Below are 18,439 nucleotides of genomic sequence, written 5' to 3'. Positions count from 1 at the left end.
AAATCCAAAAAGCTTCCAAATTAAAGTGCTTTTAGCCCATTCTTGTAGGTTCTAATGTGCCATATAGTGATTGTTCAGCGGTGGCATAATTTCTAGCATAGTCTCAGTCTGCTGCTTTACTATTATCTTCCATATTTAGGAAAGATTAGGTGATTTTAAAAGGGATGCAGAAGTACAGTATGATTGAAAGGCAGTTTTGCAAACTCATTCCAGATTGTATCTGTCATTTTGTGTTACACTGGACCTCTGTGAGTCATTTATTAGGGAGGTGAGAAAAGGTGTTAAAATTTAAAAAGTAGCCTAAACCATTTCTTGTAGACTTTGCACACTCTGGTTATGGCAGAGCCATCTCTTCAGTAAAACTAAAGCTTTCTAAGTCCTCATGTCAGAGATCTGTTAACATAGCCATGAAGGTGTCTCAGAAACTAACAAGGTGACACAGGATCTGCGTGCCTGCATTTGTGAGTATGTGTGCAAAGCATGTGTGCTTTTAATGCAGAAGAAAGGCTTTGTCCTTTGATCAACCTCTCTCATTGGGGCAGGGTGGCAAGAAAATAATTGTCTCCAGTTTAGGAAGAGAGAATAAGGGAGAAAGTTAAAACGGACTTCCAGGGACTCCAGAACAACTTCAAGTTCAGTCAACCTGCAGTGAGACTCAATCTGGGGGTCTTAAGACCTTGTGAAGAGCAAGCTCAAGGGGAAGGAGGCTAGAACTTCAAGGGTGAGAGACTGACTTTAACTGTGAAATAAATTTAGTGTCCGTGGACTGACCCCACAATCTGGATGTGCTACTCACACAGTAGAGAGTGTATTTGAAGGAGGGCTGTAACTCTCAGGGTAAACTCAGACATACTTTCTATTGCATGATTTGCTTTTCACTTAAAATATCTGCTCCCCCCACCAAGAGGTGAACAAAGCCAAAATGCTACCAAAATGCTACCAAAATGTAAAAAAAAAAAAAAAAAAAAAAGGACGTAACATTTCCCCATTAATTTTACTTACCAAGATCCATTTGAAAGTGAAGAGCTTTAAATTTTTTCTTGATTAAAAAGAATTCCTTGTGTATTATAAAAATAAAAAGTAAGCAATACTGGAAAATACAAAGATATGGGGAGAAGAAAATCCTCCCTGAATCCCACTATTTTTTCATTTTATGCTAGCATGTGTTCACACCAAAAATGAACCGTTGCTACACATGCTCATTTATAGTTGAGAAGCACAATGAAGAGAAAAGCAAATTCCGGTGCACCTGCCAAAGAGAATGGGGATCGTATCTGTCATGAACATTTGCTGACTGAAAAGCTTCAGCATGTCTCCAGGGAGGGGGGAGCAAAAAGGTAAATGTATTGACCTTCTGGAAGCAGAAACTGGATACATGAGCCTGAGAACCAAATTTGCTGTTGGGTGACATTACTGGAAATCGGCAGAACCAGGTTCTGCTGTGCAGAGCTGAGCTGAGCCCTTTGTCCTGGAAAGAGAATGGTGGTAATATGGGGTAGTGATGTTTGTCACCCTCTTCTTCCCCCAAATATTGCTGTTTTCCAGGAAATCTCCTTCAGTCTGCTTGAAGTAAACCTTCCACACAGTTGTACCAAGACTTCTTTCCAATTTAGACTATAGTAATCAGAGTTCTCTGAAGGCACACCAAGTATCATTTTAAATGGTCTATCTTCATTAAATAAATGCCCAGTTTTCCTCAACTTTGAATTCTATCAAAACCCATGTTCAGGATCTTTGATCTGTAAATTGTTAAGGGCAAATAAAATTTTTGTCATCTTCAGGCTTGCTTCAGATACTTACTTCAAGACAAGAACTAAAGGAAAGGGAATAGAGGGACCTGGCAATTAAATTGAAGGGCCCTTGGAAAATTTCATCAGGATGGGGAATGAAAGATAAAGAATACCTAGCAAGAGAATGAGGAAGAGAGCCATGATCGGGTTGACTGCAGAATGGTGGAAAAATTTGATGCTGTAAAGAACTGTTAGGGGACTGGGGTGCCCTAGGTCAAAAATCTTATAAACTACTTAAAAATTAAAAGCTCTACAGGAGCCATGGGAGAGAGGTGCTGCTTCCTGTCCTCCACCTCTTTACAGTACTCTTAGCAGATAAATAAAGGGGTGTGGTGTCTCCCAGTCAAGCGGCAAGATTCTAGGGGTTTTATTTTGAATGGGGGAACTAAACATCTGGGCCTACCACATCTTTTATTGGAAAAAATAAGAACTGAAATTACTTTGTTTCCCACCTGGCATTTTTCCTCCCACTCGGTTTTACTCTCCATTCAACCACCATTCAAACAAAGAGCATTTCATAAATTGGGAGCTTTTTTGCTTATCAGGTTTTAAGAACAGGAACCTGCTTATTCTACTGAAATTTAAATGAAACTCTTTCCCTTTGAAATCTACTTGGATTTTGGACCAGTTGCAATTTTAAGAAGACTGACCCCTGAGGTCAACCCATATGTAAAATTTGATCTTGGTTTTCAACCTACAGTAATGTCAAGAGATCAAGAGGTGAAATGTGATGCCTGAGAAATTGATTAGCTGAGAATTATGAAAGCTCTTCTCATAAGAGTTATTATATATTTGTAAATGCAAGTGCACATATAAAGCTAAGTATGATTTTTAAAATACCTGGTCCCTTTTATTATTGTCTAGAAGAACTGATAGCAAACCTTTAGATGGTAGTTGGGTGCTTCATTATTTATTACAACTGAAAGATACAAGATGTGGAATCCCAAGATGCATGTCTATCCTGATTACATCTCTTTGGGACATTTACATTTAAACCACTCATTTTGTGTCACATGTTTTGTCCAAAAATGAGGATGTTAGAACTGATATACCTTGTAATAAATGAGCCAGTGTTTTAGCCAAGAACCCATGATGAAAATTGGATTTGTTTTCCACTACAGCCCAGAGAGCAGCGTGGTTTGTGATTATTCTTTCCATCTGGCCCACCCCTCTCTCTGTCTGCCAATCACCTGGGGATTTATCTGCATTCAGTATTAGCTGGAGAAAGGAGGAAGCCAAAATGTTGATATATTTATGTATGTGTGCACAGAAGTGCTGAACAAAGACAAACTGATGGAAAACACCCACTCGGAGAACCAATAATAATCTTCTCTTCTTGCCTTTCTCACTTGCTTACTTTCAGCAACCACTGGAAAGAAAAGACAGCCAGAACAGTTCTCAGCACAGCGTTTCCAGCCACCGAAGCCTGCACACAGCCTCCCCAAGCCACAACACACAGGTGCTCCCCGAGTACCCACCTGCAGAGGCCCCTGCTCCAGATCAGACCGACAGCTCTGGGCAGAAAAAACCAGATCCTTTTAAAATCTGGGCCCAGTCCAGGAGCATGTATGAAAACCGACGTGAGTAGCATCCTGACTCCTGTCTTCCTGAGACCCCTCCCAAGCCCCCACCCCACTTTCTCTTGAGGCTTATTGAAAATAGATTGTCAGCCTGTAAATAAGTAGAAGTAAATCAAGGTGAAAGGTGAAAGTTTCTCAGAGCATGGATAGAATCTGCTGGATAGTCACAGAGGCTTCATTATTATCTTCCGTTTGGGGAGGCATGGATATGATGGTCATCAAATAGGGGTCTGGAAAAAATTGGACTTATTTTTCCTTTCAATTAAAAGAAGTAGCAGATAAGAGCTGCTGTCTCATTAATTCTTCCCTGAGTGGAGAGTGTGGCATGTTCTGAGCTTATACCTTGTGAAAGGCTCTGATACACAACAGAACAAAATACGATTGAATTGCAGAAGTGATGAGAAGAAATTAAATGCCCTCAGTGCTCTGCTGGTTTTTAGACTACTGATTTTTTTTCACCATTATCAGTCTTTGTAAACATTCCCCTTACCAAAAGCAACAAAACTGTGATTGGCTTATACTTTAATTATTTATACTGTGATTAAGTATGTTCCTTTGGCTTTACCTTTTCAATATATATGAAGTAGTGATGGCAGACTTCTTGACTTCTTGGCCCTTATAAACCTAAGATTGCCTTCATGTTTAATGTTTTTTTATTATGAGATGATTTTCAAAGACTATTCATGAATAAAATTCCCCATAAATAACATTTTAAAATTCCCCATAAATAACATTTTACCATTACCAATGGAGGTCCCCCAAAATGCTTTCATCTTAGGTGATGCAAATAAGACCCTATTTTGGCTATTGCTATTACTGACACTTTCCCATGAGGATGCTTGGTTAGAATAAGCCCACGATGAAGTTCATACATTTCATTTTGTCCTTTTGGTGCGGAATGGGAAAGAATGTTGAATGAGGGAAGAGTCCCAGTGTGGTCAAAGATCTGACTAAACTGAAGAAAGAAGAGAAGCCTTTGCCCATCCCCTTTGTCCTTGCCCCCTCAGCACAGGTTTCCTTTGTAGCCACAACTGTAGTAGCCTCAGCCCGTCCGGAGTCCAAGCATGGAGGTGGTAGGAGCAGTGCCCACCCACTCTGACTTGGCTCTGAAGCATTTCCTTTGCTGGCTAAAGCAATCCCTCTGTGACCCAAACAAAACAGGGGTGTGAGGCCAGGATCCCTGTCTGAGAAGGAAAGTTGGCTGCACTACTGTACTGCTGCATGAGAAGCAGCAGTTAAGGGACATATGACAGTCTGGAGTCTTGGTCTTTACCAGGTATTAGAAGCCACTCAGGCCTTCCTCTCTCCTTTTTCTCTTCCAGGGAGAAATAGCACTGCTTCTTACTACAGCATGTGGAATTAAATAAGCTGTTTGGCTAAGGGTTCATACACTGACAAAAGCCAGATAATATGGGAAGGGATTTATTGAGTCCCTGTTTGCCTGACTCAAGGTCAAAGGAAATAAGGTTCCATTTGGTACATCCCTTATAAGCAGTAGTTGCTAAGTATGAACCTAGGGTCTGTTCCCACTGTATTCTCATGAGTTGTAGTGATTTTATTGAAGAAATGTTTTCTAAAGAGGAATATTTTCACATTCCCTTCACATTTCTCTCTAACCATGTGGCTTTTCCAATCAATGACCCAGCTTCATTTGATGTTGAGATATTACTTTATTGAACATGCTCCTGCTTTTCTCAATACAGGACACATTTATGATTGAGTTTTCCATGTAGGAATCTTCTTGTATAAAATAAACTGTGTTCTCAAGCGCTGGTGGGGGCATCTAGGATTGATAGAAAATTCTAGTGTTTCCATTTAATAGGAGCCTCCAGCTCAAATAACAGTTTTACCTTGATGGAACAAAATTTCTTAAGAATTTGGCATTTTATCCAATCTTTTAACAAGTTTTCATCAGGGACCTCCCTTGTGGCCTAGGGGTTATGTCTCAGCTGTATCGCCACTGCAGCCTGAGTTCCATCCCTGGCCAGGGAGCTGACCCACCTGACACAACAGACCTCTCCTGACTCACCCACTGCTTCCCCTCAGCAGTGTATTTCAGTCAATCTGCCTGTTCTGCTCCCCACTCTGTCTCTGGTGAATCCTCTCACCCCTCTGCACCTCTGGCCTACACCCCATTTCTTCTATGCATAAATAAATAAATCTTTTGAAAAAATTATTAGGGAAAAAAAAGATCTGTAATCTTGCCACAGACAACTGCTTTCAGCATCGAAATTGTTCAAGTGGCAGTCAGACTGTGGTGTTTGGAAAGGTGCGAATTTTATGCCTTCAACATCTAAGGAATAGGATCTAGCAGCACAAATGAGTATCAATTTCTTTTCAGTGATTGGAAACTTTCTGATTGAGTGATCTTAGCAACCTAATTGACAATAAGGTTCACTTGGATTTCCTCCTCACCACTAAATGACGATAATGATATGACTTTTCATCCCAGTGATAATTATTCGGTATCTGTCACCGATTTTCTTCCTTCACTCTACCTTGGAATGAACCTAGATCAATCTTATTTTAATCAGTACTTTGCTTTATCCCAGATCAGTTTCTGTCATTCCCTTAGGTTGTTTTTTTTTTTTCCCTCTTGTCTTTTGAAAAAAGAAAAATACAGCCCATGGTCCTGTTAGATGGGATTGGCTGCCCTTCCCCCAAGACTTATTAAAATGAGCAAAGTAGGGCCTCCCTGGTGGCGCAGGCGGTAGAGCAGAGCACTGTGAAGCTGTCCGCAGCCTCTGCAGTGCCAGTTCGATCCCGGCCGGCCTGTGAGAATTCCACATGGCGCAGCAGACCTCTCCTGTCTCGCCTGCTGCTCCCCTAAGCAGTGTATTTCGTCAGTCTGCCTGTTCTGATCCCTGCTCTCTCTCCGGTGAACCCTCTTACCCTCCCATGCATCTGGCCTGTACCCCGGTTCTTGTATAAAAAATAAAATAAAATAAAATGTTCAAAGTATTCAAGGAAAATTGAAGTCAGCAATGACACCTTAATTGTACCATATATTATCCCCTCTGTTCTGGAAATATGTTTTTCTTACATTTCCTTTTATTGTGAAGGCCAATGTGAAAATTAACACAATCTCTGATCAAATTCCTTCACACAGCCTAAATGCTTTGCAAAATATGATATTCTTGATATGGCCATCTGTTGAAACAGCAGTGTCAAAATGAATCAACCTGAATTGCAGATGTGTTAATAAATCCCTTTGAAAGGCTTAGTGTTTAATTGAAAACAAAGACAACCATAGAAATCCTTTAAGAGCTATGTTGCCTGCTTTCTAGGTACTGATTGTGTGTGCCTTTAAAAATGACATAGATGCAATCTTATTAGTAACTGTTCAAGAAGAGCAACTAGTTTCCAATAGTGTGAACTACAAAAGAAAGTCTAAAGCTTGCAGTTGCAATTTTGCCTCTTCACAAAATAGTTTGAAAAGAAGAAATGCCAAAGCTGTCATAGTAACAAACATTATGCACCTGTCCTGCCTCCTCAGGAGAGACGGGCTTACAAATTTGGAATTGGTGAATGGGCTTCTTTATCATAGTGAGTTTAAGGAGCATAGCTATACTTCTAGACCCTAAGAGCTATTGTGATAATTCTTGTTTGTGTGTTGATTCAGATCTTGACCAGATTTGACGATTTGTGTCTCTAAACTGCCTAGAATTCATTTGAACAGGCAGTAGCACAAAAATGAATTCCATCAAGAATCTGCTCCCCTTTTAAATAAGTGTTATAATGTGGCAGTGACAAAAAGTATACTTAATTTTTTTTTTCCAAAAGAAAATGAGGGTTTCGACAAACCTAAAGTTCATGACATGATTAAAACAAGGTCATACGAAAATGCATGCTTTAAGGTATAATTAAATAATGAAGACTTTAAGATGGTAATGGTAGTTCTGTGAAAATCCTCAATGGCACAATTGTAAATTCTAACTTTTTGACAAGAAAAGCACCATGAAAAAATGGAGAAAAAACCAGAATCAAACTACAGTCTTTTAAAATCCACAGCAGCCATGACCTTTACTGTGAAAGCTTAACTGCACGTTCCTTATCAATCAAAACGAAATTAAAATGAACTAAGAGAAAGCACATACATTAAGCTTTGCAAAATTGTGAAATTAATATTCCAGCTATGTCACCTTCGCCTGCATCGGGATTGAGCAAGGGTGAAAGAGAGAGAGAAATCAATTCCTCGAATTTTGGAGAATGTCAGAGTAAGGATCTGCTGAAAACTTTTATTTCTCCATTATTATTCATCCTGTTTGATGTTCTCATTGGTCGGGGGTGCTGGGCAGAAACTCAGAAAAGGGAGGGAAGAAAGCAAAAGGCCATGAAGGAGTGTTTTGGTGGGCTCATTGACCAACATAGAAGAGCAAAGATGAGATGAAATCAAAAGTGCGGGCATGCTTCAGCTGTCTGAAAATGTGTTGTGTGTCTGTAGTAATGGAGACACCAGGGGGTGTCTCTGCAGACCTGGTGATTCCATTCTTCCTAATTATCAAAGGAAGTCTTTTGACTGCTTTATTGTGTTGTCCCTGGTGTTACCAAAGGAGATTAACTGCTGAGATTGTCCCCTATGCAAGGGCTTAAAAATGAAGGAAACTGCACAAGAATTTCTTAGCTCTTTTTGATTTAACCTCAAAAAAATTAAAAAAAGGATATTAATATCAGAAAGATGGTTCTATCCTGCTGTCTCCTAAAAACTGAATTCTGATAAAATCTGCCAGAAATAAAATAAAGAATAAATCGTTTTAGGGACTAGTTTAGAAAACCTCAGTGCACCTGGGAAGAAATGGCAGCAGGGAGCATGATTCTGTAATGCTCCAGGATTGATTTATCACTGAAGTTATATATTTGGGTACCTGGCATTTGTTTGGTAGACAAGTTTAATTGCCAAAATGCCTCACAAAGGGCCAAAAGACTTCCTCTGTAACATGTCTGTGTATTGGTGTATCATGTTTGTGTTTGTGTTTTCTTGGCTCATCATTTGCATCTTCAACATTCTTGGTATCATGGGACAGCTCCTTTTTCAACAAGTGTCTTAAAATAAATTTGCCATTTTCCCATTGATTCTTACAGAGAAACACATGTGTTTTTCCCTATGAACTAAACTGTATGATAAGCCAAAATCTGTGGCCACAACCACCAATATAATAGCTTATACCAAAATGAGCATTATAAGGCAGAAACTTGCCACATTCGGTGCCACTGGAGAATGGGCAAATGTTTTTGTGTTAAATGATGCTGAGAAAAGTAAGTCTGGACTTGAGGTCTCTGCAGAAACCCTTTCTTTGTTCACAGAATGCCTCAGCTGACTTAAGACAGATTCTGCCAGAAATCTAGTGCTAGCTACAAAGCACCTGTGGTCTATTTTGGTAATAATTCTCCTGCTTGAGTGAACCCAAGACAGAGACCCAACTTGATTTAATTTGTTGTTTCAATGAGGCTATTACAGCAAATACCCTGTAGCCAGCTACTGGAACAAAAAGAAAATATTGTTACCTTTCCGTGGTTGAGAAAATATCATTCTCAAATTGTTTATGAACATCATACTATGTAGCTTATACCTCAGTGTTCCATGGACCCCTGAAACTTAGCCTCAGCAATTATAATTTAAAAAAAAAAAAAGCATTGGATAAAAAGTACCATTGAAGCCGGTAGCATTAAGATAGCTTAAGCAAAAATATTGGAGTCGGACTCCTCTGATGTGTACTTACCTGTTCGTTCAGTATCTTTTCTCCTGGCATAGTCAATCATTGTACATTTTAAGCTTGCTGGCAAGTCACTAAAAAGGACCTCTCTTGCCATCTTGAAACATAAATAACTGCCGCCTTCTTCTGTACCCCACTGTACAAAATTGGAAAAGATGAGGATTAATGTCTCAGGCCTATACAATCCCTCAGCCTAAAATCCAATTAATTAAATAAACCAGAAAGTATGCAGAACAAGTTAAAGTCTCCTTCAGGATGCATGGCCACTGAACTGTATTTTCTCTCTCGTATAAAAAATACAATTTGTAGACCATGAAACATACTGTGTATATATTAAAATATTAAATAAGAATGAGGTAGAAATGATAACCCTTTTTTATTACCTAAGTTAAGTAACAGTACTATGTAAAATAATTTCATATCCAGAAAGCCTTTTTTCAGGGAAATTTATTTTTTAAAAAATGAGATTTTCATTTGAAAACCCTGGACCATTACTGAATTTTAAAAGTAAAATAGCAAGTTAGTAGGTTATTATTACTTATAACATTGAAATTCTTTAGGTAAATAATGAAGCAAAGCAGTTAGTCATTTTAATGATGAAATGTAATTCATTGATAGAGAACTTTTTGTTGTCACTGATCTTAAGGGTATGGAAGCTGGCTACTTTCTGGTAGTTGTTCTGCAATCATAGCAAACTTTGTAAATCTGGAAAAAAAATGGAATATTTGGTAGTAACTTTTTTGGCAAAGATGATCTAACATCAAATTTTTGGCTTTGCTAATCTTGATTACTTTAAGGGAAAAAGAAGTGATTTTTTTTTTAAATTGGAAAGTCTTTTTAATCCAGCCTGTTTTCTTTCATCCTCTACTTGGCATAATACTTAAAAGGACTTCTAAATCCTAAGAGACAGCCTTTGCTTAGAGGACTCTGACTTAGCACAAGTGCTTTTCTCCATGTGGGAACCAGTCTGTGGTGCAACACATGATAGTTATAATTTCCCAAATTTCCCTTGCACAATTCCAAGGAGAGTGGTTAGTGCAGGCTTCTGGCTTATCAGGGATATGGCTTGGGCTTGGTTGGGAATTATCAGTGATTAGACTTTTGAAAAAACTTAGGGCTCAGTGACTCATCCCGCTCATTACTTTTGCCCAGTGTTCTCTTGTGTTATCTATCCACATCATCATTTTGTTTCCATGTCTGTGTTGGAAATTGTTGTCTGCTCAAGCACCATCAGTGTTAGGCCTCAGTGTTCATTTTGTGAGCATAATTTCTTTTATCAAAGATATAATCTCTCTCCTCTTTCCTCTCTCTGCAGTTCCAGATTACCAAGAACAGGATATCTTCCTCTGGAGAAAAGAAACTGGATTTGGATTTAGGATTCTAGGTGGAAATGAGCCAGGGGAACCTGTGAGTCTCTTGTTTACCTCATCTCCTCCTCCTCTAAGTACCCCCCTCCCTCCTGTTTTCTAAGACTTAAAGCAAATTAGCAGCAGTGACAAATCTGCTAGAATTGAGTCAAGTGCACCAGTTGCTGTTGCATCTCAAACAGTGAGAGTTATTCACTGCATTTTATGGCGATCCCCATCAAAGAAATCATAGCCTGATCTAAAAAAACAATAGCCTGATCTCTCTAACCAGTTTTGCTCAGTCTGCTAGCAGGTATATGCCTTGCTAGTAAGTGCATAGAGAGCACTCCACAGATACAGGAAGGGATTAGAGCAAGTGGGGCCACTGTCTTTACAAAAGTAAAGAAAGAAATCTGAACGGGGTCAAGAAATATTTAACCTCCTTCAACCTCAGTTTCCTCATCTTGAGAATAAGTTTTAGCGTAACATAAAGGATTCTTTGGAAAAGAGAAAATAGAGCTAAACTTCATTGTTAATTTTCCCATAATAATAATGCTAGCTCTTATTTATTGACCACTTACTATGTTCCAGGCACTATGCTGATTTTTAACATACCTTTTTTCATTTATCCATCAAATCCATGAATGTATACCCGGTTTTCAAATTGTAAAATAAAGACACAAAATGGTTAAGTACCTTGCCTAAGATAACAGCATTAGTAAATGGAGGGACTGGAGTTTGATTCTAGAGCCCGTGTTCTTAACCATTCATTTATTAACATTCTTTGAGGTGTTATTATCTACTGAAAAGGCAAGGAAAGCACTAATATTTTAGGTAAAGTTTAATGAATGGTAAATATAACAGTAAGACTCTAAAGACTGCTCAGCATGCAGATTCTAAAGGTATGAAGATGTCAGCACAGACACTGACTGATCCATGTCTTCATTTAAAAATATTTCCTGTGCATTTTCTTTTACCAGGCACAGTGTTGGACCTATAAAGGAAGTAGTATTATCACTATTGTAATTAGCAGAGTTTTGAAAGGAGGGTTCTCAGATAGAAAAGGAGAAAAGATTTTGAAAATAAAGAGATTAAAAATGACTTGTTCCTGCAAGGAGAAAAAGAGTGAATCATCAGACCACAGATAAACATCTTGGAACAAACAAGAAATAATCACTTTTCTACCACTTAAAAATTGTTCTATCTTCTGGCACAATGCTTCATACCCAGTGGGTGCTCAATAAATGTCTGTGGCATGAATGAATGAATGCATGAATTGAATGAATTGAACCATTCTGAAGGATGTGAATGCTGTCAGTGTAATAGTAAACAGGAAGGTCAATATTTCATTCATCATCCAATTACTCCACAGATTTATATCGGTCACATTGTACCATTGGGTGCTGCTGATACGGATGGCCGCCTGAGATCTGGGGATGAATTAATCTGTGTGGATGGGACACCAGTAATTGGAAAATCACACCAGCTTGTGGTCCAGCTTATGCAACAAGCCGCCAAGCAAGGCCACGTCAATCTCACAGTGCGGCGTAAAGTGGTGTTTGCCGGTATGTTTTTCATTCATTGCTTCAGACAGTGCACTGTCACTTTATGCACAGAAAAGGCCCTTTCCTGTGTCTGCCTCCTCAAGCATCTATTTTAACAAATGTTTGCAAATGTGATCAAGCTCAGAATTTCCAGATGGTTTGCTTCTCTCAAACCCCGCAAGACTATACTGTCAGTCAAAAATACTTAAATGTGCCATTTGTGCATGTTCAGCAAAGGCTTCTAGAAAAGGGCTGGTTGGATACATGTTACCTCCCCCATCCCCTTGCCAACCAGGATTTAGTCATGCTCTTCATTTGATGGTACTTCTCACCAGAAGAGGTTATTATGATGATCAAGAGAATTATAGCATCAAATTAAAAGAACAAAAATTAGGTTTGTGCTGCAAAATAAAAAAGGCCCATAAAAAAGTTACTTTGTTGTTGATGGCCATACATATTAAACTGGGATTTTTTTTTTTTTTCCCGCTATAAGAAAGTTGTCCAGCCGACTAGGGCCAGGTCATCTTTGATTCTTTCCTTTTCCCTGCAAGCTTCAAAGTACTTGAATTCTCAAAATACCACATATCTTCTTAGGCCCAGAACAAATATAACTTCTTCTGTGAAACCCTTGGAAATTCCTTCTTCCAATTGCCTTTAGATTTTAGCATCTCTTCCTTGCCATCTTGTGAGTCATGGTTTATTTCTCTATCAGAATCTGCCATTTTTAGATAGCTCATGGTGTGAGTATCTGTCCTTTCCATCTATCCACCAGCCCCCTGAAGGCACACATGTGGGTCCTTCATCTTTATCTGCAATCCCCACCTCAAGGTATTCAGGACAGACCTAGAGGGCAGAAGAGGCAGTTTAAGTGTGTATCAGTTGAACTACTGAAGATGTGTGGCATGAAATAGGATTTATCCATAAATTTAATATTAGTGAAACAACTTATTAGATAAAATAAGCTGACAGATTATTTTAAAAAACTAGTACAAGTCATTTAAAAAGTATATAATTAATTGCAGAATTAAGATACTACAATGTGAGAGTCCTGTCTATTACAGCTAGGGGGAGAAAGTATTAACAGACCTGGGGTGTATCTTCACAGCTCATTTATGGCCTCAAAATCTTTCTTAAGATAGATGTCCTTCTTTGCAACCAATACCAGTCAGCTAGAAGTGGCTTTTGAGATGAGATGAAAACATTTTGACTTCACTGGCCCAATTAATAATAGTAGAGCATAGGATTTTTGTTTGTTTTAATTTATATTTAAATCTTAAATATTTCAGGTTTTTTAGTTCTGGGTCAAAGGAATATTGCATCTATGAAGACTCATTAGACTAAGTGAACTAATAAGGGTGTCACAAAGAGACAACCTAATGATTCCATTTATATGAGGTATATAGAGTAGTCAAATTTACGGATGCAGAAGATAGACTGATGCTTACAGGGGCTGGGTGGATGGGAAAACTGTAAGTTGGTGTTTATGGGTTACAGAGTTTCAGTTTTTGAAAATGAATAACTTCTGTAGATGGATGGTGGTGATGATGGCACAGGTGTGATTGTACTTTATGCCACTGAATTATGTGCTTTAAAATTATTAAAATGTTGTTATATATATAACCACATTTTTTTTGAACTATGAAGTGAGATACTTTTAAGAATCTTGTCCAAAACCCAAACACGCATTTCACTTTTGGCATGTAACTTAAGATAGTCCACCCAACCACCATCCTCACTCACTGCTCTAGCTGTTCAGGAGCATTTTACCCTAACAGAACAATACTAGAATTTAATAAAACTGTAATTCTCAAAGATACTAATACCACTTGTGTGATCAGAATAGATAACTGACATCTGGAAACTAGGAGGCTAAACTAGTGTACCTCTGGTGTTGTTACTAATCCAACAATATGGTCACCTAAATGGAACAGTCAACTTACAGCATCTTGCCTGATGGAAAAGTCAAAAGTAATGCTGTTTGGAAAACTGAGCAGAAGGAGGACTTAAGGGTAATGACATATAAATATACAGCAAAGGTTTTATCTCTGAGGCAGAGGAGGTGGCAGTCATTTGCGTGGGCATGCCCATACCCCCTGTATGTTTTCCTTTGGTCTGTGCACTGGCAAATATTTCAGATTGGGCTGCTGCTGCAAACTGGAGTCCAGTGTGCTGTATGATAACACAATTGTGTGTCCTTTTGGTGTTTTTACAATTGACCCAAGCCAATAGAGTCTGACTAGTCAATGTTTATCAAGAGAAATTATTTTTTTTAAGATTTATTTTTTTATTTATACAAGAACTGGGGTGCAGACCAGAGGCACGGGAGGGTGAGAGGATTCACCAGAGACAGAGCAGGGAGCAGAACAGGCAGACAGACCAAATACACTGCTGAGGGGAGCAGCGGGCGAGACAGGAGACATCTACGGCGCCATGTGGGTATCTCCCTGGCCGGCTGGGAATCAAACCTGTACTGCAGAGGCTGCGGACACCTTCACATTGTGGCACTCAACCCGCTGCGCCACTGGGGAGGCCCCAGAAGTGATTTTTTGTTCTGATTTAAAGGACTATGTTAGGAAGTTAAAAAGATCTTTCGATCCTTAATTTTTCAAAATTGGTGCAGGCTTTTTTTTCCAACTCTGGACAGTGCTCAGCTGACTTAGTGCCCTGAGGGATTCATTCAGTCAGAACTCCCATGGTTAAGAGAAACTGTTTTCAACTCCTGTATTTCTGTTCTGTGAGGCCAGAGGCCGTCTTAACCTCTGTGATGTTCTTGATACCTTGCACTCTGTGGAGTTTGGGAAGAGCATGGTGTGACAGGGCTTATGTTGTTTATGAAGCTGGGTATTTGAAAGGTGCATTTCTGTGGTGCAGTCCCCAAAACAGACAACGAGATGCCCTCGCCAGCCTCGTCTCATCACAGTAGCAACCAGCCAGCTTCGCTGACCGAGGAGAAGCGCACCCCGCAGGGCAGCCAGAACTCCTTAAACACCGTGAGCTCTGGCAGTGGCAGCACCAGTGGCATCGGCAGCGGTGGGGGCGGGGGCAGTGGCGTGGTGAGCACCGTGGTGCAACCCTACGACGTGGAGATCCGGCGCGGGGAGAATGAAGGTTTTGGCTTCGTCATTGTGTCCTCAGTAAGCCGGCCCGAAGCAGGCACCACTTTCGGTAAGTGTGGACCATTCTTTTCCCGAGTGTTTCAAAGGATGCCGGGGAATGTTCTGTTGTAAGTGAAAGACGCCAAAATCTCATTAACAGAAATGCTTTCATGCTTTTCGCTTCAGGTAATTAAAGTCTTAATTGGGGATGGAGCTTATTTGGTAGATTTCCCTTCCTGAAAATTGGGAATTTTTTTTTTTTTAACTCCAGCTTCCATTCTGAATGCATGTTCAAGTTTTTACAACTTCAAGCATAGGTGAAATTTGCAGAGCAACCCCTTGACTGTATAGAGTGTGAGACATTCTTGTGAGACAGTATTTTGCAAAATCCTAAATAGGATATCGTTTATACCAGTGGCCTCAGAAAGGCTGTTTTTCAAAGACGTATTGGTTGTAAAAATGCCTGAGAAATAATAAAGGTATGTGGAGTAAAAATATTACATGACATGCCCCTTCTACCATGTGTGACCTTTCTCAAAGTTCTATCCCCATCTGAAATTTTTTAACTTGAATTTTAAATAGTAATTTTACTGTTGCCTGGTTAAGAATCTAGTTAAAATCTGAGTTAAGAGCCGTTTTTCTTCTCTACCCTTAAATTCTAGCAGGGGTGACTTATCAAATGTTGGGAGTTTTGGTAGAATATGAAGAAGAAATACATTTGTTACCCCCTCAGAAGGTTAACTTTGCGCTGCCAGAGGCAAAGATGACTCTAGATGATTCCAGGGACTAGTAATATTTGAATCTATTTCCTATTAGAATGGATTAAAATATGTACTCCAAAAATGAGCCATCTTCCACACTGATGTAATGTCATTTGTTACTCCCCCAAAACACTTTTTAATTAGTATGAAATATGATGGGAGACAAGAAAGGGCTAGGCAAGGCTTTGGAATTGACCTCAACTCTAGCCCTAAATGACAGCCACAAGCTTTCTTTAACTTCCTGATCCATAGAATGCCCTTTGCCCACATTTTGTCTCAGTGTAGTACTTCCAGTTAAGATCTTTTCCCCCCATCAAGATTTGTTCATTCGGAGACAATGCATCAGTCAGGTCTATGCAAGTGTGGCTGCAATAACAAATGCCCATTACTAACAGTGCTTTTTGTGAGCTACATTAATAAAGTTATCACTGTTTGTCATGGATGGATGACTTGACATCAAGGCAAGGGTTTTTTTTGGTTTTGATTTTTAAATTAATTTTGGAGACTTTTCTACTTAATTTAAAATAAAAAGATAAGCAGGAGTTGGGGGAAGAACTCTTCAGCTCTGCAATTTGTCCCCCACCCTGTGATGTTTTCAGGATTTCAGAATACTCAGTCACTTTCTAGAATGAAACAGTCAGATGGGAGGCTGTGTGTTATTTAATGGGTATTGGATGTATTCACTCACTTGATCTTTGATTATTTTCCTCTGGCTCTTACATGAACAAATTGAACTTTCTCTAATACCTTGCATGAGACTTCCATTCCAAGCTATGCAGAGCTTTCCTTATACCTGCTGTTTGATATCTTTCTCATGCGAGTTGTTCTTGGAGATGGGCTAAATTTAATCAAGACCTTGAATTTGTGTATGGGAAATTTTCATCACACATGCTTGTTGAATTCCAGAAGGCTGTTTAACTTTTTTTAAAAAATCCTTTTACCTTGATGTTACATCCAATGATACAAATTCAGATAAATATGCTGAAATTCAGAGAAGTTCTGCCTCATTTCCCACACATTTTATCCTTGGGGTTCAAATTACAATGCAAGAGCCTACTCAATTAGTTTCGATGTTTCCTGTGTTAATTTTGTCATCCTTTCCCAAAGGTGGCTCAATGGTATAACTCTCTTTACAGTCCCCAGAAAGACAGATTCTCAGAATAAGTAAATATGCATAAGATTTTAAAACTAAGTATATAATCAGCTAAAAACTATGTCAGGCCTCAAAGCTAATTTTTCCCCTCTCTCTAGAAGTTAGCAATGCACTTGGTAGTAACATGGGGTCTCTCAAAGTACACAGTAAGCCTTTCTCTCCAAAGGCACTTTTCCTGGTTTTTCATATAGTATCGTAACTTATATTGAAAAAAGGAAATAACTAAAGGAAAGGGGTTAAGGAATGATCTGAACCTAGCTTTGGATCATTGTCCTGAGTAGGTATTGCATTTTCATATTCCTTTGAGGGGGATTTTTATCAGGAAGGAGGGTTGCAGAGCTAATGAGCCATTTGGGCCCTGCCCTGAAAGCAGATGAGAGAGGCTGATTGAGCAAAGGTCATAAAAGGAAAAATAGGTGTTGTGGTTGGGAGCTTTTTTGGCTCATATCTTATAATTACAGCCTTTTTCTAAAGCTTTCATCATTCTGGATAGAAGGCAGAAAGTCTAAGTGTTTGTCCATTAGGTGTTTTCAGGTTGAATTTTTGGTGGTAGCAGACTCTTATGCCTCACCAGACGCCCAGTGATTATTTTTCTAAATGGAGAAAGAACAAAACATTGGCAGAAGCTTAAACAACAGCTGACAAAATCGAGGTGACATGAACACAGAATGCATAATAGCATCCATTGCAGTTCTGAGTTTCACATTTGCAGTCCTAAATAAGCAAATGGCAAGTTATTTTGGGGCTTTGAGAATCTTTGAAGTTGCTAAATATCAAAAATTTTGTAATTGATTTAAGGAGGAAAGCTGGGTTTCCCCCACATTTTGAATCAGAAAGGGACCACAGCTGTGAGCTGTGGTGCAGGGCAGTGGCTTCTCACACTGATGCCCTTAATATCGCCAATGTTTTCACCATCGGCACAGAGCTCTCCTTTAATAACATTTGCTTAATGCTTTAATTAATTAACACTTAACCTTCTCTTTCCCTTTTCAACCCTTTTTCTCCTCCTTCACTATGTTCCCACGTAACTTAAAAAATTAAAACTCACTATCAAAGCAGGCAATGCATGTGTGGCTATGCCTCACAAAATAGGTCGGATTATTGAGGGGAGCCCTGCTGACCGATGTGGCAAGCTGAAAGTAGGAGACCGGATCTTGGCAGTAAATGGATGTTCCATCACCAACAAGTCCCATTCAGACATTGTCAACCTAATCAAGGAAGCAGGAAACACAGTTACCCTCCGCATCATTCCCGGGGATGGTAAAGTATACCTATTGTGTCTCTCTCTAATGTCTCTCTCTTCCTTTGACTGCCTCTCTCTCTCTCTATCATTAGGGTGCCATGTAATTGAATAGTGGCAATTTAGAAGCAGCCTTATCCATCTCTAACTGAACATACCCCTCCAACAAACATAGAGCCGGTGTTACTAAACCTGACTTCACCCTCCTTACTTAAT

The 18,439-nt window shown here is 39.3% G+C and overlaps 1 protein-coding gene across 10 annotated transcripts in view; it reads left to right on the top strand.

The window, feature by feature from the left end:
* Nucleotides 1–18,439, top strand: part of MAGI1 (membrane associated guanylate kinase, WW and PDZ domain containing 1) — a 648,234-nt gene that overhangs the window by 610,665 nt on the left and 19,130 nt on the right. For 3 of the 10 annotated variants that reach the window (XM_054695315.1, XM_054695311.1, XM_054695328.1), the window contains exons 14-19: nt 3,154–3,370; nt 7,504–7,587; nt 10,400–10,491; nt 11,803–11,995; nt 14,846–15,139; nt 18,043–18,243. In XM_054695315.1, coding sequence (XP_054551290.1) covers nt 3,154–3,370; nt 7,504–7,587; nt 10,400–10,491; nt 11,803–11,995; nt 14,846–15,139; nt 18,043–18,243 — 1,081 coding nt within the window. Of the gene's footprint in view, nt 1–3,153; nt 3,371–7,503; nt 7,588–10,399; nt 10,492–11,802; nt 11,996–14,845; nt 15,140–18,039; nt 18,244–18,439 lie in introns of all 10 variants that reach the window. The other 7 variants (XM_054695310.1, XM_054695309.1, XM_054695323.1 and 4 more) reach the window with 4 other exon arrangements.

This window comes from Talpa occidentalis, unplaced genomic scaffold (genome assembly GCF_014898055.3).
Source record: "Talpa occidentalis isolate TD23 unplaced genomic scaffold, MPIMG_talOcc4v2.1 talOcc4.10, whole genome shotgun sequence".
Taxonomy (NCBI): Eukaryota; Metazoa; Chordata; class Mammalia; order Eulipotyphla; family Talpidae; genus Talpa; species Talpa occidentalis.
Note: the sequence above shows the minus strand (reverse complement) of the source record. Positions and strands in the feature narration are given on the sequence as shown.